General features: G+C 45.3%; 1 protein-coding gene across 3 annotated transcripts in view; it reads left to right on the top strand.

The window, feature by feature from the left end:
• Nucleotides 1-19655, top strand: part of LOC118214550 (protein diaphanous homolog 3-like) — a 334802-nt gene that overhangs the window by 273567 nt on the left and 41580 nt on the right. For 2 of the 3 annotated variants that reach the window (XM_035394600.1, XM_035394599.1), the window contains 2 exons: nucleotides 15086-15181; nucleotides 16105-16197. In XM_035394600.1, the coding sequence (XP_035250491.1) occupies nucleotides 15086-15181; nucleotides 16105-16197 (189 nt within the window). The remainder of the gene's footprint in view (nucleotides 1-15085; nucleotides 15182-16104; nucleotides 16198-19655) is intronic. The other variant, XM_035394601.1, reaches the window with a different exon arrangement.

The raw sequence follows: 19655 nt of genomic DNA, 5'->3' as shown, positions 1-19655 counted from the left end.
CAAATTTTACATATTATCCTTTTATACGGGCGTGTGTTTGCTTCCGCATCTCAGCTCAGTGTCACTAGGAGGATTCAAACCCGCCGCTCCGACCGCAGTGCCACGCTGTCAGTCTGTTTAGAAACCGTTTGGCACATAATTTCCTTGCGACGTTTTAAAACCAAGTCCTGACATGGCGTGGTTATCCCTTTCAGCATCGTCTTTATCTTCGCTATTACTGCGCTCGCAGTCCTTGTTTAGAGAAGCGGCTCCCGGATTTTTTCCGCTGTCGAATATTTGCTTATCAGGAACCATGTGGCGTATTTGAAGAGCAGGAAACATGCTTATTTTTCTATCTCAGGCTGACTGGATCAATCACCTCATGGAACCCATGCAGAAATAACTGAATATGTGACAGGCTTGCTTTTGAAATATTTCCCTGTTCATTTTCCTTCAGTTACGAAGTCATTGCAGAGAACTGCAAAGTGATCACAGCGCATTGGAAAGCAAAAAATAAATAAAAATATGGTGCATCAAGAAAAAAAAACTGGGCAGCGTAGTGAAACATGTTGGATCGCCACAGGGATACCTCCTACCGGAGTTTATGGAAACTGTGCTGTAGCACAGTGGTGCTCAACCTCCGTCCTGGGGCCCCCTGTGTATGCTGGGTTTCCTTCCAACAACAGTCGCAATCCAGAATTTTAACAAGCTGTTTATTTTTCTTAATTATGTACTTTTCATGTTTGGAGGGATTTTTTTTACCCTCTTAAGCCAAATTATGTCAGAAATAGCTGTGCATGCCAAGAACACTAAAAATCCCATGTTTACATTGTGCTTATTGTGCTGTATTGCAAACAATTAAATAAAGAGGTAACACTTTTTTAAACTTATCAAATTAACTATTGAGGTGAATGAATAGGCTAATTAGATTGTTGAACATGTGCACTATATAATATATATATATATTTAATTTATTGCATTATAATTGTTTCCTTAATCTTAACACAATGCAGGTTTGGCTCGTTATCATTTGCTTTGTCTTTGAATTCTTCATTATCTACCGAATGGCTAGTTTATTGGCCATGTGTCCACACATTCACAGATTAGGAGCCCTAACCTGAGGTGAGGTGAGGTGAGGGGGGTGGGGGAGACGTAGTCACCTGATCTGGAGCAGCGGCTTCCAATTCCCATCGCTGGGGCTCCACAGGGGGCTGGCTGGATTCCAGCTGGGCTCCAGCGCCATGGCAACGCTCCGGCCACAGGAAAATGAATTATTAACGTTCATGTGTTAAACTTGTTACGTGCTCCCAGCTGAGGTTTAAGTGAGACGCGTGCTGGCGGTCGTATGCGTTATCGCAAACCCGCTGTTGAGCAGAGTGAGGACAGACCCACCGCTCTAACCAGCCTGGAAACGCGCGGAAGCACGGGGGCCATGTTTGTGAGAGCAGTTCTCACAGAAACACTGCTGCAGGGGTGGGCCACCCCAAGGAGAGCGAAACAGCGGAATAAAGGGCGCCATCAATAGAGCCGGAACCTTCCCTGAGCAACATGGCGCCCACTCCATGCCTCGTGTGCCAATACACTTACCTTCCTGTCCACTTCCCCCGCAGCACTGTTTTCAAACTGTTGTAAGAACCTTGCTTTAACATTTGTGAGTCCAAAGAGGGGGGTAGAGTGCTATGTCATTAGGTAAATACATAGTTTCTGAAGTTTACTTAAAATGATGTAGGCCTATGTAAAGTAAGTGCTGGATGTTGTTCTGCAATGCTGATTTAAGATCAGTGAAATCAGTTAGGATTGTTTGCTATGGTTGCCGTTTTCTTTCAGTAGTCCCATTGGTGCAGAGTACTGAGCTTCACTCTAATACAGGTTCTTGCTGCAACCTTATAAACAGTGCTCTGCTTCTGAATGCTAGCAGCTCAGCGGCACGTATGAAAGGTCAGAACTCAGTTCAGATCAAAACTGCAGGAGAAGATAAGATGCAACCTGTGAGTTTTAAACAAAAGAAAAAGTAATTGCTGTTTTGCTGAGCAAAAAAGGCACGGTCGACCTCAAAGCAGCAGCTAGCTATGAATTGGTTGAGCAGGTCCTTTCTGAGATTTGGAATTTTGTATCACAGACACTATTGCAGTGATTGGCGAACATACTAAAACCTGATAGGTGCACGCTTGGCAAAATTCCCTATGAACTTGTTCTGAAGCCATCTCTTTGTGGATGAATTGTTGATTTGGATGGCTTTTACAGAACTTAATAAAAATTATTTTTATTCCAGAAGTAAGAACTTTTGTTTTGTACCAGCAGTGACAGCAATGGCGCTGAAGCCAGTGAGCTTCTCTGTAACCTGAAGGATGTGAATTTATAAAGATACATTTTATACCTTTCAACGGTCTTTACTTCAACACATTCAGTGTTTAGATGGCTGATGCAAATGTTCTCTCATCTCTGCTACTTGCTGCCATCTGTATTTGATGATTTGTTTGACCTCTGGTAATTGGCATGATAACAGACTTCTGTGTCCGGGTCACTGTTCAGTAAATGGTAGCAGCTGCCACCTGGGTGTCTGTTGACCTTGCACTTGCTAAAGACATGGATGAATAACAGCTAAACGATCAACACGCTTGATTTGTAATTGAATATTTGAGACTTTAGGTGGGTGTGGGTCTGAGCCTGACTAGCGTGCAAAGCTTACACCTTTTATAAATATAGTATCAGGGTTCATTCAGCTGCTGGTGCTGTTGCCTTAGCCAAGTTGCATCAGAAGTGTTCCTGCATTCTAAATCATTTATGGCACTCGGTGTATGTTTGGTCAGCTCTCCTTTCAAAACAGCAATATTTGCACCTAGATATCTCCGCCGTTTCAAAACCAATCTCAGTGCCATTTCGCAGGTGGACTACAATCGCCATGGACCCACCAACTACCGATTTTGGTATAGCTAACATAACTCAATTCAAACGCAACGGATCCTGACACAAGACCCCTTATTCTATCGGCCATTTTGAGACCTGCCAGCCTCAAAAGGCTGAAATTTTAATTGATCAGCCCTAACGCTAACATCCCCCTGCTCTCCATCTTTTTTGACAACTGCTACAGCTCTGTACATGTCTACTGCATTTCAGACATGTACTCAACACTGGGCCCATTGCTGAAGATTCAAACCTTCCCTCAAAGAGACCAATGCATACTCTTCTGAGCTGTGACAACCATATACATGTTTGTGCTGTGAAGAATTAAGACTGATGTTAATAGTTTTAAAGATATAATTCCCAAGACTGTCACGGTGGCATTTTAAATGGCTTTACACAGTACAGGGAATCAATAAATGACAATAGTTTATATTTAGTTTGTGCAGAGCAAGACTTAATTCTCTGTTATATCTAATTGTTTGCATGGTATTAAGATGGCAGCATATTATTAATTACTTTGATAGATTCAGCAGATGAAAGATAAATTTTTCCAATATATTGCACGTACATTACATTACAATATTCATTCCCCAGAATGAGGATCAGTGTGATTTGTGGGTGACTATCATTGAGTGACCGTGTGTACGCAATAGTTATCCATGACTTTAATTGGCCAATTACATTTGGACAGATATGAATATATATAGGCCCATATATGTACATACTGTATGTATATTTACTTCTTAGCAGACATACAGTATTTGAATGCATGTATTTTTCAGCATCCGTAGTTCCCAGTTCAAATCCACTACCTCTGCGTTGTTAGCATAATGCTCTACCAAATGAGCCATAGGACTAGTACTATGATGATTGTGATGTAATGTAGTAACCATGTGACCTGGAGTTATGAGTTGAAAATTAGATTCATATCCTTAAGTTTTAATTGTAATATACACTCTGTAATGTACACTCTAATGCAGGTTCTATCAATTAATCACACTAGTTTAAAAATTGTATGCTCTATGTACTGACACGATTGGGGACAAGCTCTACTGAAAGAGTGCCTCTGGGTTTAATGTCCAAAATGTCCGATATACAGTACAGTACAGAGCACTACTCTAAGAGTATGAATTAGGCTCTTTGAAAGAAGGCTTGAATATTAAGCAGTCTGCCCAGTGGTGAGTACAAGCTGTTTTAAGTACAGTAGACATATACAGAGCTGTAGCAGTTGTCAAAGCTCTGTGCTGATACACCTTGATGGAGAGCAGGCTAGTGTTAGTGTTAGGGCTGATGAATTTCATTTCCTGTCTTTTGTGGCTTTGGGCAAATGCAAGCATTTCACTTAAAACGTAGTTTTTGTGAATAATGATACACTGTTTCAGCAAAAACTTTGGCTTAATAATTAGTGCTTGTTTGCATCACAAGATTGGCGTTAGCATTGTCTGGTCTGTACCCTTTAATTAAGGGCATTCTTGTGCTCTGCACTGATGTAGCAGCAAGTAGCCAGCCAGGTAAATGGCTACTCTAATAGATAACAGTGCTAACGCGGAGACCCATTTGTTTGGTCTCCCGCTGAACGGCGCGCCAGCGCACTGTCGCGTCAGGAGGCCTGTCAGCTCTTTCCCAGCGTTCACGGGCTGTTTAATCAGGGCCCAAATCCCTGACTAATACACCCGCCGGCTGGGCTGATATTAAGCGACTGCGCGGATTCCGCCTCCCAGCCGGGGCCCGCCGCGCTCGGCGTGGAAGCCCTAACGGGGAAAAGTTTCATTTCTGTGTTTGACTGGAGAGGGAAAGCTGAGAAGGGCCGTTCCTCCTCCTCCTCCTCCTCCTCCTCATGCCGCTGACAGAGCTTCCTGCTGTCCCCCAGTTCCCGCGAGGCCCCCAGGGACGCGGACGGCGACGGCCTCTGCTACAGGCGCGCACGGCTGAGGCTCATTTATAATCGTCCCCGCTGTGCGTCCGCTTCATTCCCAGGCCCTTTGTGAAGCACAGCTTGCCCTGCCTTTCAGGAGGACAGGCCTCCATAAGAATGTCTTCTACACGTCCAGACCTTCCAGGGCTCATCGTATTTTTGGGATTGGGATATTTATTTGCTTTTTTTCTTCTTGTGGCTTACAGGAGAATGAAATTGAGCCTTGCACCCTTTGCTTCTTTTTTTGCTCACACACACACACACACACATTGACTCCACCTGACGCAATGCCACAGGCCCTCAGATGAGTATGATGGTCCTGGAGCAACACCGTAGTGTGTATTTACTTCACCTTTTAATATTATGTGCACTGATTCAAATTGCCACAGTAAAAAGACATAGAGCCTAAAGATGTCCAGGTTATGTAAAAGCAACTTTGCTTTAGTGTAGCTCTCAGATTCAAAATATCAGACTTTTTTAATGATCTCAAATGGACAACAATGTGGACTAGTCCTAGTAACAACATCACTACTACAATTCCTATGACTACCTCTACTTTTGCAACTGTTATTACTATGATGATGTCTAGTACTGTCACTGCCACTATTACTAGTACTATAAGCACCTCTGCTGCTAATACTTTTTTCTTATTCACCTCATCTGCTTTCTCTTCCTCTTTCCACCATCCCTTTGTTATTACTGTTATTTTGCAGATGCTCTTGTCGCCAGTGACGCAGAGGGCCTTCGCAGTAGCGCACATTAAAATTTGCATCGCAGAAAGAGCACTCAGAACAGCGTATTTATGGAACAAATAAAGCCAAACTGCGGGACAGGGCTGAAATGAAAGCGTGCCGTCTGCGTCTCAGTGAGAGGAAAGCAGAGAGAACCTGTCTGTTTACTGAGGCGGAGATCGGCCTCACAAAGAGAGCGCCTAAACTGGGTCATTTGCTGCCTGTCGTATTATTCTAAAAATCGACAGATATTCGCCGTACACCCCCCCGAGGCAGTGAACAAAACTGAACTTGTGACCTTTGTAATTAAACTGGAAAAAAATGTGCATTTAGAACAAAATCCTCATTCCCTTTTGAATATTTTTCTTTACTTTTTATTTTAACGAATGTTTATATTGGCATTAATTTAACTGGCAGTATTTTTTGTTACCTTACCTGCCATTGGGTTATATCGGGTACTTTTCTGTCCCATTTGATTACCCATCAGCACTCTTAAAAGCCCTTGTGGAACCTAGCAACACTGCATTTATGAACACCGTAATGAGAAACATGGGTTGCCTGTGTGTGGGAGTTGGATCCATTTGGCTAGTTTAAATTTAGATCCAAATAGAGGTGCCTTTTGTTGAAATTCCCCTTTGTATCCATTTCTCTACTATCCTATCCTGAAGTTGACCTGTTTTCCTTCCTTATTTCTTTATATATTTTTTGTTTCGCCTGCTTATAATGAGAAGAAAAAATCATCCCTGAGATACTTGTGTTGCCTGCTTCACAGTCACTGATGTGAGAGCCAGTGTGCTGTATTTGCACACAAAGTTCCAGGGTAGGTAGAGAAGGGCAATGTTTATTGAGCAGCAAATTACACATCAGAGCATTGTTAAAATTCTTCCACACCGAACTCGACACACCATTTGTTCATGGACCCCGCTTTGTGCATGGGGTCATTATCATGCTGAAACTTTCCCAAACCGTTGCCACAAAGTTGAAAGCATACAATTCTCTCGACTGTGATTGTATGCTGTAGCATTAAGATTTCTCTTCACTGGAACTAAGGGGCCTAGCCCAAACCATGAAAAAGATCCCTCGACCCTTATTCCTTCTCCGCCAAATTTGAAAGATTTGTCCATCAGACTGCCAGATAGTGCAGCGTGATTCATCACTTCAGAAAACGTTTCACTGCTCCAGTCCAATGGCAGTGTCCTTTACACCGCTCCATTCGACCCTTAGCATTGCACGTGGTGATCTTGGGCTTTTGTGCAGCTGCTCGGCCATGGAAGCCCATTTCATGAAGCTCCTGACAAACAGTTCTTGTACTGTGGTTGTTTCCAGAGGCAGTCTGGAACTCACTGCAGTGAGTGTTGTGACGGAGGACAGACGATTTTCACACGCTACGTGCTTCAGCGTGCGGTGGTCCCATTCCGTGAGCTTGTGTGGCCTAATGCTTCACAGCCGAGCTGTCGTTGCTCCTAGACACTTCCTCTTCACAATAACAGCACTTACAGCTGACTGGGGCAGGTCCAGCAGGGCAGAAATTTGACTAACTCTCTTGTCGGAAAGGTGGCACGTTGAAAGTCACTGAACTTTTCAGTATGACCCATTCTACCACCAATGTTTGTTCATGTAGATTGCATGGCTGTATGCTTTATGGACCTGTCAGCAATGGGTGTGTCTGAAATAGCCAAACCCACTAATTAGAAGGGGTGTCCCCATATTTTTGGCCATGTAGTGTACCTGTCCTCAATAAGACCTCTCTCATAAGAAGAACGATAGTTGCACCCACAGACCTAGAGGCTCTTGGGTGAAATGCGGAGAAAGCTTTTTTTAGGAAACGTCAGCCTGGAATAGCAAGTTAATCACTGCTTCTCGCTCACCGCGGCGGGCGTCCTGTAGCATGGCGTGCCGCTTGCAGAGTGCAGTATGAGGGCTCCCGGCTGGAGCTCTTCACTGAGCGCACTCTGCCCACGCAGCTGCAGGGATTACATCAGCACCCGCATCCCCCGCCAAACGTGCTCGCTCCTATCAGAGGGGCTGGGAGAATGGCAGAGGGGCCGGGCCGGCTGGAATTACCCAGCACACTCTAGTGATTCTTCAGCTAATTGATGTTATAAGTAAAGTGGGCCCTGGCCGTGTGGGGAAGCAGAAGATTGGCAGGGGTGCTTTTAGCATCTTCGGAAACGCCTCGCTCTCGGGCCACCCACGGGCTCCGTGGCCTTTCCATCAGAAAGACAGAGCGCTTCATTCTCCTCCAGTGAAGCAGAGAGTCGGCTGTGCTGGCCGCTCCGCTGCCCCAGGGGTTTCCTCTTCTGCGATTTTGTTTTTAAATGAATGCAAAATAAGGGTTTTATGCACAAGCTGTTTTGTGCCACATTTTTTTTTTTTCAAAGGGATAGGAAGCAAGCATAGTTGAAGCATATAGTGGTCTATTTTATTTTGAACATATTGACACAAGGTCCACTGCCCCCGCCCCCTGAAGGGAAGTTTATTTTTTAATCTTTAGTTATTTTTGCCAAAAGGGAAAGGCAAGTGTTTGAATAGTTAATCAACGCGAACGAGGCACAGCAAGTTTCTTTTTTTGCCCTTTTTCTTCTCTTTCGTCTTTTTTCAGGATCTGATTTCATTTTTATACCATGTATGTATTCATGAGTCCTTCATTTAAAAAGCAAAATGTTCGGTATACATCTCTTTAGCGAGAACTCCAGTCACAGGTGTTTCAAAAATTAGGGGAGGCAGGAGAGGAAGAACGAGGCTTGCAACATCAAAGCCCTGTTCACTGGTGTTATCTTCAAAGGAAGATTACCCCTCGCTTCCTTCTTGTCACTTCTTAGAAGTTCTGCTTCTCTTCTATTTCGAATCTATTTCACAGCAATTAGTTCTAATCTTATTCCTGGTTTCAACATTCTTCAGGACCCAGGACTCTGTCGCCTGTGCTCTGTTTATTTGTATATTTATTTCTTTTTTATAAACACTTATTTTTTTAAAAGTTTATGTAAAATGATTCTGTCTTCTTCACATGTATGTAAATCAGTAGTTTGTGAGTGGTATAAATTTGAGTAGTTGGCATTCCTCTCTGCTTCTGTTGAATTTCTCACTCACTCTGGTCCTGCTTTCTCCCTGCAAAGTTGTTGTCTGTTAATCTTTTCTATACCCCAGCCTGTTTTCACTTCTGAGTGATAGTGGAGCATATAATAATAATAATAATAATAATTGCTTGACTTATGCAGTGCTTTTCATACAATGCCCTCAACACAAAGACAGGAAAGGACCTGTGAGCACAATGTAAATAAATTTAACAGTAAAAATAAGGTAAAATATGCAATGTCAGATAGAGACAACATAAAATAATTAAAATAATATAGAATAAAAAATTATATAAGCAAATAGTAAGAAATGCGTCTTTAAAATAGGTTTGAAATGTTGTGCTTGAGCATTTCTCATGGCCTCAGGAGCCTGTGCCAGTGAAAGCTTGACCGCCTTTGTTTCTAACCTTGCGGATAGAACATTCTGGAGACCCTTCACAGCTGATATAAGATGAGCCGATTTGTCACTGGTTGTAGGGCAGAGAGATGCAGGCTCTGTGTCAGTAATGAATTTGGAAGAGAGTCAAATCCCTTGTGTGGAGTCCCAGAGGTGTGCCATAGCAGTTTCAACAGTTTCAAATTAAACAGGCTCCAACAAGCAGAAGGGCCACAAACGCCCATGAGAACTTTAGAAAGAGTTTTGTAGTAAGATTTAATTTTTTGAGATTGCCCTAAAAAAAAAACATGTATTTGGCACTTGCGGCTACATCCCAGGTACTTTCCTGAACTCCTGACCTTTCCATAACAACTTCTTTGACTATCGTAGATCAAAGGTTAACCTCTGTTTACATCCATCTGCAGTAGCTAGCTAGCCTAAGTGACTCACAGAAAGTAAATACAATTACTTAATCACAATATTCGGATGTACTATTATAGGGAAACACTTCATTTTTAGGCTAGTTTCTGATATAAATCACACTAACAGGCCTCTAGAAAGCTAGCTGCATGACTATCTTGCTAGCTTTCGCTATTGTTAGCTGAAACCCCTTGAAAATAGTTGGTGTTAGCATTACTTCTTAACAGACCTTGCAGACTCTACTGACTTGTGTAACTCTGAGTTCTGCACTGCTGTGGGATTGCGATGGTCATCAAGAAGCTTGTCATTTTTCTGCTGTGGTAACGCCGCGTGTCCGCAGGTGTGTACAACACAAAACCACAAAAAACCTAATGGCTTATTGTGTCATCCGAACACTTTCATATGGCTGGTCTCTTGACCCTTACTTTAATATCATGTACAGGTTTGTGTGGTCAACTTATGACTGTTTACACAACCAATACAAAGTTTCCTGTGTGAAATATTAGTAGCACCATAACGTGCATGCCAGTCAAAATCGCTGTTGAAGTAGGCTGTGAGTAGTTTAAGATAGCACTGATTCAATCAATCAATCTGTTTACAAGATCATAGTTAATCTGCCAGTAGCCTAAGCGATATTCCAGACACGCTATACCTGCAAATTTTTTTCACTGTGGACATTTGGATGTGTTAAATCCTATGTTAAAATGCTATAATTGACCATTCTTATTTTAATTCCTAAATTACATTTGTAACAGTTTTTCTTTCTCGAAGCACATTAAATTTCCTAAAGCTTCTTTTTAAATTAATAAACAGATTTTACATTTTTTGTTCCCCAGAGCAGGCATTGCGCCTCCTTTGCCTTTCCCAAAAGCTATGGGAAGTCATAGCCAGCTCACAATGGACTTCTAATGTTTGTTTTTTAAAGACAGCTTTTCTAAATTCCGGTTGTGAATGCTTGAAAGAACAAACACAAAGCTTTCAGTTTTTATTTTTTTTCTCCCCAGGGTTTACTCCTTAAGCTTTTGGTGGTGTTGAAATTCCAGTGTCCTGTAGGCCCATACAGGCAAGTGCCTGGTGGGGCAGTGCTGAAAGGAGAGGAGGGGGCCTCATGATTGGATTTTTAAACGGGCCCCCGGGGCCACGGAACGGTTCGGGGTGCCCAATAGCAACGACAGCTTGCTCGCATTACAGGTGGCTGTGCAAGTGAACGGGTGAACAGCAGGAAACGGTGTGTTTTCATTGATATAGCAGATGCTCTTATCCAGAGTGGCTTACACAGGTTATGTTTTTTTTTCTCATTCAGTCCATTATACAGCTGGGTATTTACTGAAGCAGTTCAGGTTAAGTGTCTTGTTCAAATGTATGACAGTAGTGCTGCATTTGTGAGTTGTAAGTCTAGATTCCCTAAGCATTATATTATGCTTCTATGTATTATATCTTCTCATTGTTGGACACTCCAGACTTTTTAAATGGGGAGCTTTTTATTGGCTGAAGAGCCTGCTCTTCTCGGTGTTTGTTCTTATATGGTATATCACGTGGCATTTTGTCCTGTTTATTCTAACAGGAATGTTTGAATTCCTCTGAGTGAAGCATTTACGGCTAAAGTGAGCTGAAAGCAGGCGGCGCTCACTGTACAGAAGGAAGGACCCTACGGCCGTTTAGTCCAGCAGAGCCCACAGCAGTGTAGATTTCACATTAACCCAGCAGAACTAGAGCACACTAAGGATCTAGATTAATTTAATATGGAACATGTGAACAACAGACATTTAAACCTGTCAGATCATGGGAAGAAAAATGGAGAAAATATGGTGGAATACGTTTGGTGTTTTCTCTGGGAAGACATGTGTGACCTTTAACTTGTGATCAGTCCACTCAGCCAGTGAAATTGTTGGCAGTCCTTTTGAAGGGGAGAAGACTAACAGTTTATAATCACCTTTTCCCATTGAGGGCAAAGCCACTCAGCTGTTCTTAATGGAGCTTCCTAAGTCAAATCTGTTGACAGTAACAAGGCTGAGTGAGTAGATGTGGTAATAATGTGTCCCTGTTATGTTTATGGGTTTTTAATTTTCACACAGATTGTATTAGTTCATTCATTTATATTAATTTGCAGAAATGCTTGGAATCTGTGACCTTTCTGCTGGTTCAAAAATAACCTTGAATTGTGATTTACAGCCCTTCATGTGGATTGACTGTTGGCATTTTGCAAAAGTTGATACTATATGAAATGAAATTAATATTTCTTCCTTGTATCTTCTCAAAACTCGTGAGTTGGAAGAGATAAAAAAAAAAGAAAAGAAAAACGAAAGGTCATCTATCAAGTAATTACGGCAGGCTCGGTGATAATATCGTTATTTTTTTTCCTTTCCATTTCCCTCTGCAAATGCCTGATGCATGTTGAAAAGGGGTTGTAGAAATGTGCTTCCAGAGTCCTTCTGCTTACCTTCAATCTGCGGCGATGCTTGTTCTCTTCACAGAAAGGGTCTGCTTTTGCTCTGTGTTTTCTGTGTCTTCCTTTGCCTGCTGAACCTAGTGTTCTTAAAATCATCATATTTTTTTCGTATTTATTATCGTATTTATATTTATTTAAATTAAGTTTTTTTTTTTTTTTTTTTTTTTTTTTAAAGAGTGAACAAAATGTAATGGAGCCATGGTGACTAGCAGGGCTCACATTTGCTATAACATTGTTTTATTATGGTCTTTTGTATTTGCCAAATTTGTTTGTGCAGATGGATATACAGTAGTGTAGTACCCAATCATGTGCCATGGAGAGGCCGAGAGTATGCAGTTTTTCATTCCAGCCAATCACTACACCTTCTGATTTCAGTAGTTAACACCTGCAAATCAGATAGGAGGGAACTAGTTAGTGAAATCAGCGATTGGAGAACCTGCATGCTCTTAACCCTATATGGCACTTGACTGGCCACCACTGCAATAGTGTCTTGCTCGACCTACAGTATCAACCCTAAGAATAAAGCATATAGATTTTACAGTCAGTTCCTTCAGTTTACCCTCCTGTGTTTAATGTGTAGTCAAAGTGTTGTGTATTAGACCGCAAGTGGGTGTGTTTAGCCAGTCGATCAATCGCGAGCCACTGTAGTCACATCATCCCTCTCTCCTTCCCCCTGATGGGGTCGTCCTGCCAGTTAATAACGCATTCCTTTCCACACCACTCTGGCCTCATAATCTATACTGTCTCTCCCCTTATTTTGGATAAATCACAGGGTAAAGAAGGACCAGAAGACAGGGGAGTTAGGGAAGACTGCTTAAAGAACTCTGGGATTTTATAGCCGCAAACTGCCCTCAGCTTGAATAATGAAGCTGTTCAGCAGTGCCCCTCCACTTTGAGTCACAAGCCTCCATATTGAGTGGCACAGTCCGTAACTTACTCCCCTCCCAAGTCCGAGTCAGGGCGGGGCGTGATGTCAGCCCCGCCCCTGCTTAAGAGACCCCGTACTCCCCAGCGCCTCTTAACCCTGCCCTCAACTCCCCCCCCCTTCCCCCTCCCAATCATCATGGGATCTTTGCCGTTAATACTTTTTTAAAATCCTTCATTTCACTTATTCACTATCCACAGAAATGTTATGACGCTAAACGGAATTATTTGGAATATTTGCAAAGATTTAATTATTTATTTGAACTAAGAACAGCGCGTTGTTAGTGGCATCATACTGGACACTAGAAATTCACAGTTTGGGTGTGGTGTTTTTGAAACTATTCATATGTAGAGCAGTACCCATTCAGAGTTTAACTGAACCTCTGCAAATAAATGGCTCCTTTTCCATCAGTTCTTTCAGTAGAAGTTTTTTTGTGAATGAATTTTAAAATGGGGGGTGGCAGGTTTTGAGTTACATCCCCATTGTTTTTAGCTGCTGGACATTGTCTGTGAGATGCTGGGGTTCTGAAAATGGACCATCTGATGAGCAGAGTTTCACTCTTGTGTACCCGCCCCTCACTCTTGCTGCTCAAACTTTCACACAGTAACTTCATCGGCACTGCAGTCCCTGAAAGTAGAGCTTGTTACTGCTCCTGGATTTTTCATTAGTCCTAATTGTGTGCGCATTCTGACCCCAAACGCCACAGCCGCACACAGGAGGGAGAGGCGGAGAGAGCTTGTAGCAGTGTGATGCATTTTATTTTCCTTCCAGTTTTGAATCTTCACTGAAAATGTATGGCATCGCATACTAATCCAGGAGTCGGCATCTCTGGTTCCTGAGTGCCAAAGACCATCAAATATTATATTTTCGTTGATTACGGAGTACATGGTCACCTGCATTTATTAAGGCTATTAATTATTACAGTTATGCTGGTCAGGATTTGAATGGAGTAAAGACCCTTGAAGCACACGACTGGGGTGTATGGAGCTAAAATAGGTTATCAGAGAAGTGGACCAGAAGCCTTACACGTACAAGTACACTTCTTTATCTTTTTCTCTTTTTTATTTTTTGTTTATTTGCCCCCACTCCCCAATTATTTCCATGGAAACCAAAGGTCTGGAACGCCAGTCCTGCAGAGCAGCCGCAGTATCTACACGTTTGTGTAGATTCCTTTCAATCAGCAGCCGATTTAGACCTTGCTAACTAGACTCAAGATATGCGCTGACTCTTTAGCCAATCAATGATTTAAATTAAGCGCTGAAACACAACGAAAGCCAGCAGACACTGCAGCAGTCCTCCAGGACTGGAGCTGGAGATCCCTACTGTCGATTTGCGCATAGATCTCCCCCTCTCACAGGCGGCCTCTCCCATCACCCGGAGAGAGTACAGTGGGCAGTCTGGATGAAGTCACCGAGCCTTTCAAACGGCTTGGTGTTCAGCTAATTACCCGAGACTGCGGTCTGCTTCATTATGCTGCAGTCCATGGCTGGGTCTGGGTAGCGGGCCAGTGATAATTAAAATGAGAGCCGTTCGCTCTTGGCTTTTTTTTGGGTTGCAGGCTATAGGTACTTTTCTTTTTCTTCTTTTTTTCCATACCCTTATTTCTGCAGAGCCGTGCGTTTATTTGCTGTGTCATGGTCTGTGTGAAACGCGGCGAAACGGTGGCTTTCTGAGGCGCGGGCAAGGCCGATTTACGGGTAACTGGGTCGCCCGGTAAAGGTCCCGGTGCAAGGATGGCGGTGTGATTGGAGGCATATTCCCAGCAGGGTTATTGCTCATTTTCCATAAGAAAAGCTGATGGCCCGAGGTTAATCGTTTGAACCGAAGTCTGTTTTATTGGTCACAATGCCACAAAACAATAGGTCCTTCTTTTGGAGAGGGGGGGTGTGTGATTTATGAGAGCGTTAAAGGCTTGTCTGCTTTTCAAATTGCTGGTTTTAGTCATGATATAGTGCCTGTGTTTTACATCCATATTCTTTGACATTGCTATGGCAACCCTCAAGGCTGATAAAATTCCCCTAATCTTTTTTCTTTTTTTTTTTCTTTCTCTTTCATTCTGTTTCTTTTCCCCTCCCTCTCTGCCTGTCAATCTCTATTCTCTCCCTTCTCCCTTTCTCTCCACTTCCCTCTTTTCTCATGTCTTCTCTTCCCTCTCTATCCCCCTCTCTCTCTCCCCCTCTCTATCTCTCTCTCCCACCTCTCTCTTTTTCTCTCACTCCCTCTCACCATCTCTCTCTCTCTGCCTCCCCCCCTCCTCGCTCCCTCTCCCCTCTCTCTCTCTATCTCACTCTACCCCCCCCTCTCTCACACAGAAAACGATGAGACGGGGGTGATGGATAGTTTGCTGGAGGCGCTGCAGTCTGGGGCGGCGTTCAGAGACCGTCGGAAACGCGCTCCCAGGACCAGAGGTGAGGGCTGCTCCCCTTCCTGCTTCCTGGTAATGCCCGCATTTCCCTTTTTCATTTTCCTCCCCCGCCCCCCACTCGGCTGGAGGAGTCGCACACTCAGGAGGGGGGGGGCACCCCCGCACCCCCCACTGCCGCCACAGGGCCCAGCCTGTAATCTCTCCTTTATTATGACAAATGTCACAGAGACGCTTATCCCAGTTGGCTGATGTCAGTACCAGTTTACAGGCTGATGGACTGAAGTGGCCGGGTGTCGTTGTTCTCTCTCTCTCTCTCTCTCTCTCTCGCTCTCTCTCTGTCTCTCGCTCTCTCACTCTCTCTCACTCTCTCTCTCTCTCACTCTCTCTCTCTCTCTGTCTCTCGCTCTCTCACTCTCTCTCTGTCTCTCGCTCTCTCTCTGTCTCTCGCTCTCTCACTCTCTGTCTGTGTCTCTCTCTCTCTCTCTCTCTCTCTGATGGCCACAGTGTGGGGCCCAGGCTCATTGGGGGCCCCCCTCAGCCCCACATCACCACCGATTTAATGGAATTACATGGAGGCCGAAAGCCAGAGTGTCCCTAAAGAGGTCTTATATCCCCCCAGTGAGTGTGGTGGTGGGGTGTAGTGCCATCATGCTGTGAAGGGGGGCCGGTGCACACACACACTCATACACACAAACACACACACACACACATGCATGCACACGCACGCAAGAACACACACACACACACACACACACACGCGCACACACAGACACACACACACTCACATGCACACAGACACACACATGCACACAAACTTACACACGCGCACACACAGACACACACACACTCACATGCACACAGACACACACATGCACACAAACTTACACACGCGCGCGCATTGTTGCCGTTGATCTCCAGACTGCGACATGACGGGCTGCTGATTTTTACTTTCCGTGCTCGTTTCAGACGTCTGGCCAAACCTCAGTCCCTCCTCCTCCTCCTCCTCCTCCTCACAGCAGCAGCAGCCGCAGCGGCCCGTACTGAAGCCCTGTAACCATGGTAAAACGGAATCCCTTAAACGTGTATAAAACGCTCCTCTCTTCTTTTTGGTATGCCTCAACCGTTTCCTTCCTCGTCTGTCCTGCATGGATGATCATTCGCTCTCCTTCCTGCTCCGTTCCCCCGCTCTCTGCCTGCATACTGCACGCGCTTCTCCCCCCCCCCCCCCCCGAAGCTGCAGCTCTGTACCACGATGACCCCGCCGCCCCCAATTCTCTCCTCCCCCCGGGCAAAAAGAAATCCAGCCAAGTGCCCGTCTGCGTTATCAACGGGAGGAGTTTAATTTCCACGGCGCACCGACACGTGCGAGAACGCGGACGGCGTGGCCGCCTGTGATTAACACGGACGCGGCGGCGCTATTGACAGCTTCTCCTCCCCTTAATGGAACCAGCTCCCTCCCCACCTCGGCCCCGCCCCCGAGAGCAGAGCTGGGCGAGGCGTGATTCTCCCCCGCCGCTCGGCCCGGGCGCGGGGACGTCAGTTCCAGCGGCTTCTCCGCGCGCTTCTGAGCGCGGCCCAGAAGACGGCTAAGGGCGGCGAGCAGACTCCTTCCCCCTGCATTATTTATTAATTAGGCTGTGAGAGATATTAGGGCTTTCAGCAGCTGCGGGGGAGCAGCGGGGGGAGCAGCGGGGGAGCAGCGGGGGCTCACCTTCCTTTATGAAAAAGGTTACCGGCGTCATTACGGGCGCTCTTAAAAAACCAGGCCGTGACCCGCGGCACTCCAGCGCCTTCACCGCCGCGCGGACGGCTGCGCCGCTCTAATTACACATTCAGACCCCCCCACCCCCCCGCTTCAGCGGCGGCCCTGAAGGACGCTGTGTGGAGAGCCCGTGCGACTTACTGTTTTCCACATCAGGCTGGAAAGGCGAGGGAGGGAGGGAGGGAGGGAGGGGGAACGGAGGGAAGAGAGAATGAGTATTTCGCAGCTCGGCGTGATCCATCACATGGGAAACGAGGCCGTCTCCTCACTGAGCACGCTCACATGTCCGGCAGCCAGAATAAGCCGAGTGTGCCGGGATTTCAGCTCCGGTCTCCAAGGAAGCGAAGGGGAGCGGAAAAAAACTTTCCCCAGGGAAGGCGGGCCCGGCCTCCGAGCCGGGCTACCCGTCCCCGCCTGCTCCGACCGCAGCTTATTGAGCAGTCAAGCCCCAGGCTTCACCCTGTCAGCGCTGGGCCCCGTCAGCCACTCTTTGCTAGCCGCCAGCGCCAACGCAGCTAATTACCTCACGTCCTGCAGCCCTAGCGTCCGTCTTCATTCCTTAACACCATCTGCCTCCTCAAGAAACGCTTTCCAACCATAACCCGCATTTTAAAAAATCTGCTCTTTCTTTTACCATCCTTGCTATCTCTGTGCTTGCTCTTGGCTTACACACACACACTTCTTAACCTGGAACTTGGAAAATGTTCTTTCTTTGCCGCCGTCGCCATCGTCGTCGTTGTTGTTATGCTTGCTCCTGGCTCACACCCACTTCTTAATTGCTCTCTGTTTGCGTCAAAATGTGTGTTATTAAGCATGGTGCTGACCTGAGGGGATTGCAGTCAGGTAAGGGAAGCTGTCCTGATGTGTGCGGTCTCCTGTGCGGAGCCTGGCTCTGCGAGCGCCGGGGGGAATCGAGCCAGCGCCCACGCGGCGCAGGACCCGCGCCCAGCGCCTCCTCGCAGTCGCGCCCTGTCGTAAATACCCTCTAATAATTGATCTCCGGAGCCTGGCGTATTACCCCCTGGCGAGCGCGCCGCGGGGAGCTGAAGGAGGGGCCTCTGCGTGCGGGGGGGGGCGCCCTAATTAGCGGCAGGGCTGAGCGGTCAGAGCTCCCCCCCGGCTCCGCCCCATTAGCGGCTATGAGCTCACTCTCCCCGCGGGACTGGACAGGTGCACAGATGCTCGTGTTGACTGATCTCTGTCAGTTACTTCAGTGGGATGGGGGCGGGGTCTCTGCAGCTGCTTCTCCCGCATGATTGGACTTTAACAGGATGATGGGAATGTGACGTCCCACTGTCTGAAGGACAGAGGGCTGATTTGGGCCAAACTGCATTTTGTGTTCTTTCCCCCCATGCATTGGACCACACATACATGCATGCTGAGGCACACGTGCACAAACACAAGCACGCACGCAAGCACACACACACACACACATGCATGTGCACAGGCTCATGCACAGAATACGCATCCATCCAGAAACATTGATATTAAAAGCAACAAAACAGTAGTAATAATTTTAGTAATAATAAAAATGATTCTCTCCTGTCTTATCTCTTTCTCTTCCTCATTGTGTCTTCTTCCCTCTTTTCTTCCACTGTCTCATAATTTTGTTTGCTTTCTCCCTGTCGCTTCCCTTCTCTCTCTTCCATCTCTCCCTTTCACTCCACCCACTCCCTCCTCCTGTCAGTTCATTGGAATTCTTTGTTGCTTTATCGCCATGACAATTAGAGCATTAGTGCCAAGGCACGTAAATATTTGACATTAATGTTAAGTAACAATGGCATATAAAAACATCAACATGATCATAATAATATTTACTGTTATTAAAAATGAAAATAAATAAATTAAACAGTACAGATAGTAAGAAGAATAAGAATAATTCAAGACCCAAGTTTCCCAACATTCCCTGAGTCCAGTACCCATTTAATGAAACAATACAATTTTCACTTATTAAAATGTCACAAAATATTTTAACATGTCAAAACAACTGCATGCACATTGAATGCTCTGCATGTGGCTTGCGTAGTTTTTACATTTGGTTAATTTGATTTGTTTGACTGATGTAATTGTTGAGTGTATTATATATTGTACGGTACATCGCATTATGCATTTTTATATTTATCTTGTGACCCAGATCACAGCTTTGCAAACTACTCTTAGCTCAAAGCTCGTTTTTACACCCTGTGAAACTGAAACTACAGTGGCAACTTTAATAGTAAATTTATAAGTTTTACTTTAAGGGATCTTGAGGGACAGAATCTGTCCACGACCTGTGGAAGATGCTTACAAAATGTCAGCTCATTTGCTCCTCCGAATGCTGTGAAATTGCACCCCTACGAAATTGCCTGAAACACCGAGACCGTTAGCAACCGTTTCCCCCAGACGCTGATATGCTAGACCATTTGATGGTGGGAAAATATTTTCCTAAATGATATCCCAGTCTGAATGGAGCCCCAGCACGCTCCGCTCCTGCGCTGCCGTGTGCACGTAAGGGATGGGTGTTTTTGTTGGGGTTTTATTTGGTAGCTCACTGCAGCAGGCCACATGCCAGCACAACACAGCCTGCTGCATACGGAGAGACAAATCTGGCCAGGATTCTCCGCTTTAATTGGAGTGTTGCAGTTTAGTTTTTTCCCCCATCTCTCTCTCTCTTTCTCTCCCTGTCCCTCTTTCTCTCGCTCCCTCTGTCTCCCTCTCTCTCTCTATTTCTCTCTCCCTCTCTCTATTCCTCTCTTTCCCTTTCTCTCCCTCTCTT

The sequence above is a fragment of the Anguilla anguilla genome, chromosome 15 (assembly GCF_013347855.1).
Source record: "Anguilla anguilla isolate fAngAng1 chromosome 15, fAngAng1.pri, whole genome shotgun sequence".
Taxonomy (NCBI): domain Eukaryota; kingdom Metazoa; phylum Chordata; class Actinopteri; order Anguilliformes; family Anguillidae; genus Anguilla; species Anguilla anguilla.
The sequence above is the reverse complement of the archived record's forward strand: the minus strand, read 5'-3'. Positions and strand labels throughout refer to the sequence as shown.